The sequence below is a fragment of the Podarcis raffonei genome, chromosome 8 (genome assembly GCF_027172205.1).
Source record: "Podarcis raffonei isolate rPodRaf1 chromosome 8, rPodRaf1.pri, whole genome shotgun sequence".
In the NCBI taxonomy this organism is placed as follows: domain Eukaryota; kingdom Metazoa; phylum Chordata; class Lepidosauria; order Squamata; family Lacertidae; genus Podarcis; species Podarcis raffonei.
In genome coordinates, this window is record NC_070609.1 from 11,370,288 (window position 1) to 11,382,596 (window position 12,309).

The 12,309-nt window shown below is 45.6% G+C and overlaps 1 protein-coding gene across 5 annotated transcripts in view; it reads right to left on the minus strand.

Annotated features, from left to right (window-relative positions):
- Positions 1 to 1,396: 1,396 nt before the first annotated feature.
- Positions 1,397 to 12,309, minus strand: part of POU2F2 (POU class 2 homeobox 2) — a 111,720-nt gene continuing 100,807 nt past the window's right edge. For 3 of the 5 annotated variants that reach the window (XM_053397909.1, XM_053397908.1, XM_053397906.1), the window contains 5 exons: positions 10,800 to 10,976; positions 9,649 to 9,742; positions 6,671 to 6,842; positions 6,292 to 6,365; positions 1,397 to 4,182 (listed from right to left, as the gene is read on the minus strand). In XM_053397909.1, the coding sequence (XP_053253884.1) occupies positions 3,830 to 4,182; positions 6,292 to 6,365; positions 6,671 to 6,842; positions 9,649 to 9,742; positions 10,800 to 10,976 (870 nt within the window). In that variant the 3' untranslated portion in view covers positions 1,397 to 3,829. The remainder of the gene's footprint in view (positions 4,183 to 6,291; positions 6,366 to 6,670; positions 6,843 to 9,648; positions 9,743 to 10,799; positions 10,977 to 12,309) is intronic. The other 2 variants (XM_053397907.1, XM_053397910.1) reach the window with 2 other exon arrangements.

Consider the following 12,309-nt stretch of genomic DNA (forward strand, 5'->3'; position numbering starts at 1 on the left):
CGTGGGAGGTTGGCGGAACAGAGAGATGTGGCGGCTTTTCAAAGAGGGCAGCCTGGCATCTCACGCCTGTTTTCTCTTACCAGCCATTGGGGGGGGGACTATGTGGACTAGAGAGGCAAGGATGGCTACGGAGACAGCGAAGCATCCTGCCCCACAAGACCAGTGGCCAAATCTGAAATGAGTACCACGTAGTTCTCCTCTGGACCAACCAAAACAAAATTTCCCTCCCCAGGCTAGCGATAACTCTGCATTTAGTCCTCATTTACAGTCTCCAATTTGGGGGTGAGGGAAGAAGTGGGGGTACCCCTCTGGCTTGAGTCCGCAGTTGCAAAATTCACAACCTCCCATATATCCAACTCCTAAAACTGGAGAGAGCCGGTCATTGTTGTTGTTTTTAAAAAAAGAGTTGAAAGTGATTTGAGACAGGCAACATCACTCACTGTGTTTCTCTTGCCCCACTATTGCCTCTGGTCAAACAGCCGGCTGGTTTTTGAAGGCAGAGAGAGGGAAGAATGCCCACATCACCACTCGTCATTTCCCTTTCAACTCTCTGAAAAAGGAAACGCCTCTCTCCAGGTTCTAAGCAACCTTTCCAACTTTCCATCACCCTTTGCTTGCCCTATATATCTTGGCTGTTTCCCCTCCATGCCATTCACCCACCGCTCAGCTCCGCACATGGAGATAGGGTCATTTTTGGTCTAGAATCAATTTTTTTAAAAAAACACGTTTTGGTTTTTGTTTCTTTTTTTGTTGATTTTTTGTTTAGTTTTTTTCCCTTTTTTATCTTTTTTTTGTTGCAAACCTTTAGCGTTTGTTTGTTTTTTTGTCTTTTTTTTAATACAGTAAGAAGCGATAAAGCGGAACATAGAATTTTCTCTATAAAAAAAAAATAGAAGATACCCCCCAAAAGAATTTTTTTCCCCAAAAAAGAAAAAAAGAAAGAAAAAGAGTAACAAATATCACTAAAACAGTTACATTCCACCTAGTAACACGTTCAGTAGCACATGAGAGAGAGAGAGAGAGAAATTGGACTCCCCAAATGTTTTTCCTTCTTTTTTCCCCAGATGTCCACCATAATAGCATGATTGGAATCTTAAAAGAGACAGATAAATACTCGCCGGTTCTCTCTCACTCACGCACATAATGGGATGAAAAACTTTTTTTTTCAAGTCTTTTAAAACTAGGTGTTTCCTGTTTTTTTGTTTGTTTGTTTCATTTTTGGAAAGTTTCACAGTATTTTTTTTCTTTTGTTATCTCAAACCCACCTGAACGCTATAACACAGCAAAAGCAGGAGATAAAATGAGGTCGAGGGTTTTCTTTTCCCTTTAAGAAAGGTTTCAAAGTTCTTTTTTTGTTTGTTTGCTTGTTTATCTTTTTTTCCACTCTGTCCATTTGTTTGGTTTTTTTGTTTTCTACCAGATCGCAGTATGCCATGGCTAACTTCCTTCTCTGCAACAGCAAGACTTTGGTTCGCAGGAGTTGAAAGTAAAAGACGAACATTCAAAGAGCCCCCAAAACATTGACTAAAAAAAAACACCCCTCAAACACATTTAGAAATAAAATCCCAAAACAACCAGTTTTTTTAAAAAATAAAATAAAGGAAACCAACAAAAAATGTACAAAATAAAAGTTTAAAAACAAAAAAATAAAAAGAGCGTTTTGAGAAGCCATTTTTAAAGCTTTCTAGACTTCTGGGAGGAAGTTTCAGGATCCTCTGATCTCACCCTCCCAACTTCCATTGATTTGGTTCGTTTTACTTTTATTTATTTTGTCTCTTTGCCACTTATAAAATCTTGGCTTCTCAACGCACCTTTCCATGAGGTATTTTTTTTTTCAGGACAGAGAAAGACGGTTGAGCCATTTGTCTAACCAGAGAAAGTAAAGATTTCCCATTTATTCCCACGTATTTTTTTCATCCTTTCTTCTTGAATTAAAAGTTTTTGGTGTGGTGGTTTTTTTGTTGTTGTACGCTTCCTTTGTTCACTTGGTTGGTTCTTTTTGGTTAAAAGTTTTGTCTCTCGCCTCCGAGTCTCTGTGAGCCACATAAAAGGGGGGGATTTTTATCCCTCTTCTGTGGTTTCATTTTTATTCCCCAGTGGTCTTCATCTTGTTGTTTTCTGTAGTGATGTCTATCAATTTTTGGTTTTTTTCTGGAAAATGTAAAGAATGCTGAAATTCCCGTTTTTTTTGTTTTGTTTTGGTTTTTGTCAGGCACTGGAATATGAGTATTATTATTTTTTTCAGAACACAGTTATAAAAATAAAAAGAATAAGAATAAAAATTACACATCCCCTGTTTTCAGAAAAATAACCCCTGATACTAACCCCAGGCAAAAATCAATTTAGAAAAGAAAAGCTACAGAAAAATTGAACAGTGGCGAAAGAAAGAAAAAGCCGATAAAACAAAACGTACACGTTTAGTGCTGCCCATCCTGAAACAGTTGAAGGCTGAGACTTTCAATAAGGCTTCTTGTCTTGCAAAGACATGAGTATTTACATTTTGTACCCTGTGAGTAACCCAGGTGTTACTAATAAGCTTACTCCTGAATGGATGCAATTCATTCCGTCCTCAGTGGGGTAACAGGGAGAGGGCAATGCCTAGGCTCCTCCACCTGCATTCGATACACTAGATCAGGATGGGGAAACTGTGGCCTTCCAAATGTTCCTGGACTCCAGCTCCCATCAGCCCCAGCAAGCATGGCCAATGCTCAGGGATGCTGGGATATGTAGTACAGCAACCTCTGAAGGGGCACAGAGTTCTCACCCAGACACTAGATACTCTGGCCTTATGATGAATCAGAATCAGAGGTAAGGAACTAGACAGGGAGCAGTTTCCCCACCACCAGCAGCTCTCCTTTCAAGCCAGAATTGGCTATATATGTAGGAATGCATTGGCAAGCAAGCTGGTCAAAGGATGCTGTGGTCTAGAGGTTCTTGGGTGTGTTTTTTAGTTCATTGCAAGGCTGAGTCAGGTAGAAGCAGAGATGCAAAATAATAATAATCATTGCAGGACATCAATTAGGAAACCATCATGGGAAGTTGGTACCTAATTCTCATTATTGCCTTTTGAAAATCCTAGCCTTCGTGAGAATCCCTCTAAACTATAAAGTTAGTTCCGAAAAACACAGCAGAAAAGGATATTATTTTAGCATTTTAAAAAGGAAAAGGAAAATATATATAGCAAGATCCTGAAATTAAACCAATATACCCCCACCCTGTCCAACCCTTTCTGGATCCCAAAGAAAAGTAAAAGAATAAATAAGAATAAATAAGAGTTTTGAAAGACATTCGACCAGACACAGAAGTTAGAAAAGTCTGTAAAAAGCTTTGGGTGAAGCTAGGACTGGTGATTTTTGGTGTGAGATTCATTTTCCCCTTAAGGATTTTAAATGTGTTTTTTCTTTTTTTCTTTTTCTTACAAAAACAAAAAAAGAACAACCGATCCCCATTTATTTGTTTCCTTTCTGAAACTGTCCAGGAAACTAGCGAATAAGAAATAAAGAGAAATCAATGAAAATAATTCAAGCAAACAATTGACAAAGTCACCTTTTGCAAGGCATTTTGTCCTGAACATCGGAGGGGAAAAAGAAAAAAGGAAAAAAAATGAACGCTAAAAGTTTGGGGAATTCTTTTTGGTTTCTTCCTTTGTCCCTTTTTGCTTTGCTTGTTTGGTTGCTTTGGGTTATTTTTTGGTTGGTTTTTCGTTTGGCTGTTGCTGACAATTCTTTGTTTGGTTTTTTTTTTTTTGGTTTCACTCGTCGGTTTGTACGTCCGCTCCTTACTACCCCCACGTGTCGAGAAGGCAGGGAGGATGCTCCCCCCTCAGCCCTCATTCCGTCTTGGCATCCGGCTCGGTGGATCCGGGACCAGCCTGCCCCAGAGTCTGCGCCACTTCGCTGGAGGAGCTGCATGAGGAACAGGAGGAGGAGGAAGAGGAGGAAGAAGAGGAGGAGGTCAGGGTGGGCGACTTGCTGGGCATGGAGGCAGCCACAGCAGCAGCCGCCGCCGACACCAGCCCCACGCCTCCCGGGGCAGCACTCAGCAAGGGCAGGCCTGCATGGTTGAGGAAGAGCGACGAAGTCACGATGCTCTGGCTTCCAGTCGTGCCTCCGCTGGTACTGAAGACCAAGTTACCACTGGCATCAAGGCTGGTAATTGGCAGGCTTCCACCACTGGCCAATGCTGCAAAGGAGGAGGGGAAAAGAACAGTGGTTAGGGTGCATGTGTGTCAGCATGATGCCAGTAGCTTCTGGTCACAGAATTGTCGAAACATAGAAGTGTAGAGTTGGAAGGGACCACGGGGGTCATCTAGTCTAACCCCTTTGAAATATACTCGGAGGTTGCGGATTCACTTCCACCTGGAGCTGGATTGGGTGCCTCCTGTGGACCAATCAGACTGCTGCATTCTGGACCCTATTGTTCTAGGACCAATCAGACTGCTGCATTCTGAATCCTATTGTTCTAGGACCAATTAGACTGCTGCATTCTGAATCCTATTGTTCTAGGACCAATTAGACTGCTGCATACTGAATCCTATTGTTCTAGGACCAATTAGACTGCTGCATTCTGAATCCTATTGTTCTAGGGCCAATCAGACTGCTGCATTCTGAATCCTATTGTTCTAGGGCCAATCAGACTGCTGCATTCTGAATCCTATTGTTCTAGGGCCAATCAGACTGCTGCATTCTGGACCCTATTGTTCTAGGACCAATAAGACTGCTGCATTCTGAATCCTATTGTTCTAGGACCAATCAGACTGCTGCCTTTTGGATCCTATTAAACTCAGTGCATAACACCCCTGCAATGCAGGACTCTTTTGCCCAACGTGGGGCTCGAACCCACGACCCGGAGACTAAGGGTCTCCTGTTCTTCTGACTGAGCTATCCCAGCCTCTAGCATGCAATGGGCCCAGAGGAACTGCATTAGCTCTGTGACTCTCCTCTTGATGTGTTGATGCGGGGGTCATCTTTTCTCAGGAGCCTCCGAGGCCCCCCACCATGACAAAATGGCAGCAGCACATTTCAGCACAGCCGCAGTTCAAACGACACCTGCTCCCAACCAACAGCTCCACATCGCCGTCTCCCTCCCCCAGCACGTTTCACATAGAAAAGGACACATGGTGTGTGGCGAGAAGGGTGAGCACAGATGATTAGCAGGTGCAATGTTACAGACGGATGTTATGAAGTAGGATGCTAAGGGATGGGATGGAGAAGAGACCTCAACAGGAATGAGAGGAGGTTCTGAGGGACTCCACTGACCTGTTGCACATATGCGCATCCGCACGACATTTGCACAGCAGCTCACATACACTTTCACCTAGACTCAAATATTTCATGCTTGAAATCAGAAGGGGGGGGGGCGTTTTTAAAGACAGGCCTGCACATGCGGAGTGGCCCTAACTCAGTGGTAGAATGCATGCCTTGCCTACAGAAGGACACAGCCCTGCATCTCCATCTAAAAGGATCTCAGGGTTGAAAGAACCCTGTTTGAATCCTATTGGAGCTGCTGTTGAATAAACACTGGGCTAGACAGACCAGGGGTTTGATTCAGGGCAAGACAGCTTTATCTGCTCAATCTGTGACCCATCAAGGCAAAACACAGGCACACCAGTGATGCGCCATGGGCTTGACAATCCCATTTTTGTAGTTCCAAGCAGGTATTAAAAACTGGTTTCAATGAGTCTCTGATAATCCATTGTGCATGACTGCATTGGGTATGGTGGGTAACCAGTTGTACAGGCTGGTTTTAGGCACTTCTACAAGTGTGATTTCTGGCTGGTCACTGTGGGGAACAGGATGCTGGACTTCAGCCTTGGACACCGAGTTTTACATCACAGACCCTGTGCCATATGATCACCTCAGTGAGCAGACAACTGAAAGAAATGGGCAGAGAAATTCATGGTTGGCTCAGTGCTGCCACCTGTTGAGAATAGGAATGAGTGAATATGTCAATTTCCCTGTCTCTCATTTTCCCAATCTTAAATTCAGCTCTCCACATTAGTTTGTGATTTATTTATTTTTTAAAAAAATCCTCATGAAAATTCACCAATGTTTTAGTGTGAATTTCTCCTAATACGTAATCAGTTTTGAAGAATGGCTGTGTTTCGGGTTTATGTATTCTTTCTGTGTGTATATGTTCACATACACACACTTTTTGCTTCTCTCTCTCTCTCTCTCTCTCTCTCTCTCTCACACACACACACACACACACACACACACAGAGTCTTGTACAGACAGGCCAGTGGAGCAAATGGCAGTGATGACATCATGTCTGATCTTCTTTTTCACAAACCTTGTATGGTGGCCAGCGGGTTGGTGGCCATTAGCGCTGGGTTTAACCCTGCATTCACCCCTAGCACTGTGCTTCTGAAATCAAACCAGAGGCAGCAGGTTAAAGTTGGGGATCTACAGTGCAAACACTAGAGTGCCCCCCCCATCACCAGTTCAAAATGGGTCCAGAAGGTAGCTTAAAATGACGTGTGGACACTGTTTTATGGAGAGTCTATTATTTCAGGCGAGTTCTAATTCCCGTACTGTTTGGGTTCTGTCCCCGAAGGCCCCCTCCCTCTAATGGTGTGAGCCTAGCCAAGATCAAACCTCTTCTCCCACAGTCCAACCATTGAGGAAGCTGAACCCGCCCCCCAAAGACCTTTCTCTCCCACACCACTTACCCCGTACTGGGATTCAGGCCTTGCAAGCTGATAGCTGGGTGACTGCTGCTCTGGGGGCTGGGGTTTGTGCTGTTGCTTGGGGGTGGCGTGACCGAGTTGAGGGTGGTGCCCCCTGCTCCCACCGCTGTCCGACTGGGGGTCAGGGAGCAGACTGTGGGGGACAAGGTAGTAACTGTCCAAAAGAAGAGCAAAGAAAGTGAAGGAGAGTTGCCAAGGCTGGTGGTCAGAAGCAGGAACCCACAGGCATGGTAAAGGTAAAGGTACCCCCCTGCCCGTATGGGCCAGTCTTGACAGACTCTGGGGTTGTGCGCCCATCTCACTTAAGACGCCAGGGGCCAGCGCTGTCCGGAGACACTTCCGGGTCACGTGGCCAGCGTGACAAAGCTGCATCTGGCGAGCCAGCGCAGCACACGGAAACGCCGTTTACCTTCCCGCCAGTAAGCGGTCCCTATTTATCTACTTGCACCTAGGGGTGCTTTCGAACTGCTAGGTTGGCAGGCGCTGGGACCGAGCAATGGGAGCGCACCCCGCCGCGGGGATTCGAACCGCCAACCTTTCGATCGGCAAGCCCTAGGCGCTGAGGCTTTTACCCACAGCGCCACCCGCGTCCCTCACAGGCATGGTAGCCAACCATTATTGTGAGCTGCACCAACTCTGCCTCTCCCCCCAGAGAGGGCATCTGCCTAACGGCATGCTGAACTTCAGAGGCACCCAGAAGTGCAAGATCTCTACATGTTTCCAAGCTCCTCTGAGGCTCAGTGTGACATCTCATTCCCTGAATGTTCAGAGTCAAGACAAAACTAAGTACATCTTTGCAGAGCACGTAATTAAAATTTAGATCTTGCTACTGCTGGATACAGTGAGGCGTGGGGCGAAACTGCCGCAGCTCTCACCACGGGAGCAGAGATGCTTTCACCCCAGCGCCTCGCAAGCTGTGACAACTTGTTTGTGAGGCTTTTTTGCAAGGCTCAGCTGGGGGGTGGGAAAGCTCCCCCCCAAGCTGAGCATTAAACTGCTCCTGCCCCCCCCCCAGCTGAGCAAGCCCTATGCTTCTCCAGCTTGTGCGCGAAGCATTGGGACTCGCTCAGCTGGGGACAGGTTTAAAGAAGCCAAGGGAGGAACAAGCTGTATTGGCCTGGCAATACAGCTCACTCCTCCCTCTGTGGTATGAAAGGCGGAGTAATAGCATCCTCACCTGGCAGTATATTGCAGGTGAAACCGCCGCTGCTCCTGTCCCTCTGCTACCAGCAGCCCAATGTTGAAAGTGGCACTGGTAGCAGACGGGTTCAGGAGCGGCATCTGTTTCACCTGTGATATACCACTGGGTGAAGCCACCATCGTGGTCTGCCCCCATACCAGTCCAGTACTGAAGGCAGTATACCTCTGAATCACAAGTGGGGAGTAGCGCTGTTGCACTCAGGTCCTGCCCTAAGCCAACAACTCCACAGATTGTTTCCCACTGGAAGAAGAGAAGAGCAAAGCAGGAGAGTTCAAGCTGTGTGTAATTTGTATAACCATGGTTTGTGGCTTAGGGCTTATCCACACTTTCCAAGCACAGTCTGCACGTTAAAACTCTGTGTCCAAGCATTCTCCCCTTTTTTTTGCTGCAAAGCTTTTTCTGCAAAAACCTGCTGTTTAACGCTCAATCGGAGTAAATGTAAATCTGCAGAAAACCCAAAGTGATGTTTGCTTTAGAAAAGTGCTAAAGAGCAGGTTTTCGCAGAGAAAGATCCAGAGGCACTGACCTTTTAAGCATAGACCTGTGTCTGCAAAGAGTGGGGCAAAAGGGAAGTGTGAATAAGCCCTCTGTATTTCATTCAAATAATTGGGACAATTGGACAGTTTTCCAAAACTCCTTTTGCCTCTGCAGAATGCCAGGTGAGAATTTGCAGGGGTAAACACATTGGGAGAGCTATGGAGAGCTAAGCCAGCCAAGCACATATGCTTTTGAGCATAAGAATAACCATCACACAAATAGTTAAGATCCTCCTTCTCACATGTCATTTGTCTGCCCAAAATTGCAGCCTCCTAATAAATAATGTTTTTCATTAAAAGAAAAAAAATGTTATTGTTGGATGTTGTTGCACATATTCATGCGCTAACATGTCACTGAATAAATCAGCACTAGCTCAGGTTGGATGGCTTTGCGTTGGTTTTATGCTGTGGTGTAACCAGACAATACAACTGCCACCACCTGCTGATGGAACATTGGAGCATCACCCCAGAATCCAGGCTGCAGATCTCACCAAGTTCGACATAGTTCCTATGTCTGCATCTGCCATAGCATTGCCAGCAGCATTACAAGTGCCAGGTCATCCCAATTCTGAGGCAATTTCCCAGTGTGTGGGGTACGTGGTAGCAGCAGAGGGAGCAAAGCACAACTTTTTGGTGCTCTTTTTGGCCTCACTAGCACTCCAGGTCTTGCTTCCAAGTCCCCTTAAGCATGTAGCAAGAAGTTAAGTTTTGCAGAGCTAAAAGGAGAGCACAAGAGTGTTGCACTGTTTCCACACCAGGTATGGGACTGGGACAACTAGTCCCATCACCTCAAGTGAATAATATGTGCATAGTGGCGTTTTCTTACCTGGTAGTCCCAGTCCTTCCATGGCATGGAAACATGCTCTCCTGGGGCCTCTGGAGCACCTGCTGCCTTCTTTGCCATTGCCACCTCTTGCTGTGCCAAGGTAAGTTATACAGGTCAGGGCTGGGGAAGGAGGTGGCAATGGAGGCAGCAGGTGCTTTGAATGACTGTAAGCATTTTGCAAGTGCCGAGAGTGGGTCCTCAAAAGCGCTTGTGCCTTTGGAAGTCTTAACATCAGGATGCATTCTCACTCATAACCCAACAGACTGCTCTTGTGTCATTCCCACAACCTCAATACCTTGAGCTCTCAGCAGCCCACCACTGGACAGCTATGCTAGAAGGAGGCAAAGGAAAGGGGAAAGGGGGTCCCAGGGAAAAGGTGTCAACAAAAGGCAACTACCTGTTGTGCTCAGACTACTGGAAGCCTGGGAGAGGGGCAGACTTGTGCCGGTGCCTGGGCTGGTCACCTGGAGGAGATGCAGCAGAGAAACGGACTGTCAGAGACACAATGGATAAAATCCACATAAAGACCTTTCTCCCCTGACTGGGGATCATATCTAAGATGCAACTAGCAGACTAGGCTGGGGCGACACTCATGAACGATTTAAGTATGTTAGACACAAATTCTGTAATGTGAGCAATAGGAATGTACATTATTTGAGGAAGTTAAGGTAAGATGCCTAGGGACCTGGAAAGTTTGTACCATGTATGGTTTTATCAAATGGGGTGGTAAGTGGATTGGTAAATGCAAGCTCAGTGAAGTTGCAGTGAAAGATCAGGTAGGTAGGCAGAGTTTTGTATGAGCACAATATATGCATCATGTAATAGGATGTATCAAGGAAGGAAGCTATGTATCATATGGGGGGCAAGTAATGTAGGCATTGTCCATTAGGGGGAAGTAGTGGGGGTGGGGTTCACACTCCAAACTGTGAAGCTAAGTGTATGATTAAATGTGCAGTGCAGAGGAAAATAATACATGTATGTATTAAATTTATTCATTTTTATTTATTAAATGTCTATTCTCTGAAAGAAGCCCAGGGCAGCAAATTCAGAAAAAGTAGCACTATTAAGACATCTTAGAAATAATCCTGAAACATATGCAGACTTGGATAAAGGCCACTAATTAAAAGGCTTGCTGGAAGAGGAAAGTCTTCAGCAGGTGCCAAGAAGACAAACAGAGCTAGCACCTGTCCAATATTTAACAGGTAGGTACCACAACACCTGTTACTATTATTTTAGCATATCACTGGTTTAAATTTTTTGAAAGTTTTAAACAGTTGCTTTTATCTTTTTTTTTAAGTGATAAATTTGATTGCTTTTTTGTAAAGTGCTTTGAGGGTTACAAAAAAACAAAAAAAAAACAAGTAGCATATAATTTTACTGAAATAAATAAGCTCTAAAGGCCAAATTCAACTATTGTGCAGAAAACCCTGATAAGATGGTATCTGCAAGAGGCCCTCACCTGCACAGCACAGAAGGCATGTTCCGTACAGGTATATTCCATGGAGTTTTGTGCCGGGGGGGGGGGAGTGAACGTGTGTAGGAACGTACCATGTGAGGGCTGTAGCCAGGAGGCTTGCCCTGGGCAGGCAACATGGGAGCAGAGCTGCAAGGGTTAATCCGCTTCTCTTTCTGGCGGCGGTTGCAGAACCAGACGCGAATCACCTCCTTCTCCATGTTCAGTTGCTCGGCAATAAGTAGGATCTCCTCTGAGGTAGGCTTCTGGTTCTGCAGTTTGGGGGAAGGTGTTGGAAGTAGGGGGGAAACAGGATGGTGTGACATTGGGGCAAGTCATGGCGTAGAGTCAAAACAGGAACACAAAACAAAACAAATCATAGAAACATGTAGGGGGCTGTTCTACTCATTCTAAAGAATGTTAGATCTGCTGCCAAACTATCACGTGAACCTGAAATACAGGCAGCGGATGAAACTAGAAAGGATGAGGCACAGAACTGCTGCTGCTCTGTGTCACTTTCTCTGCTCTTTCTGGTACACAGTACATGACAAAACGTCAACCTGCTGAGAATTTCCCTGCCTTTGCTTCTGACAACCAGTAACGTGAGGCTTAAGGTGACCTATCAGTTAAACGCAACAGAGTTAAATGAACTTAAAAAACAACCCAGAACACACACCTAGGCTGTGCACACATCTTGCATTTAAATACACATGTAAAGCGCATGGTTTTTCAAGAATCCTCGGAACTGTAGTGCTGTGAAGGGTGAACTGCGGCTGCCAGGATTCTCTGGGGGAAGTAATGTGCTTTAAATGTATGGTGTGTACACACTTCTATCAGCTGGGATCAAATGAGAAGAGAGTCAGCCATTCATTTGGGAGACCTGGGTCGAGTGGTAGCTCAGCCAAAGACTGGCATAAAGACTTTGGGCAAGTCATACACTCTCAGCCTTGTTTTCCCCTTTGTTGTAAAATAGGCGTGTCATTAATTACCTGGGCTAAAACCAGGAGCCTTTGGCTCTGTGTGAGCCACCAGAGCAGCAGTTTTGGACTTCTAGGTAGGGCAATGAAGTCTTCTCAAGCTCTTCCTAGGATGGCCATTCGGGCCCTCCTAAATAGGAAGAGCTATAGAGGGCTTCCTGTTTGGGTCAGGAGTTTGCCAGAGCAAAGTGGATTTCCTGGCTCTCGTGTTTTCTTTGATTCTGACTCATGCCTGGTCCAGGGATGAGAAACCTCAGGATCAAGCGCCAAATGTGAGCCTCCTTGCCACTCTCTCTGGCTATGCCTCCTTTCTCCAGGCCCCATGCATAGCTGGCCTCGATTCTCACGTGTTTTTTGCCTGGCAGGAATGAGTCAGATAATGCCTCTTGCTTGCCTAGGTTGAGGTTAGAGAGGTGTGTATAGAAACTTGCCTACTGTGCAAAGGTTGACTATGTACATTGATTGCCTCACTCACTTTTGCCTCTGGCCCCACCCACCACTAACATGGCCCTTGGAAGGTTGCCCAGAAAGGTATGTGGCCCTTACTTTGAAAAAGGTTCCCCACCCTTGCCTTGGTTCCTCAGATTCCCATTCCCTGGCATAACCCCTGATTTTCTTGCAATTGCTG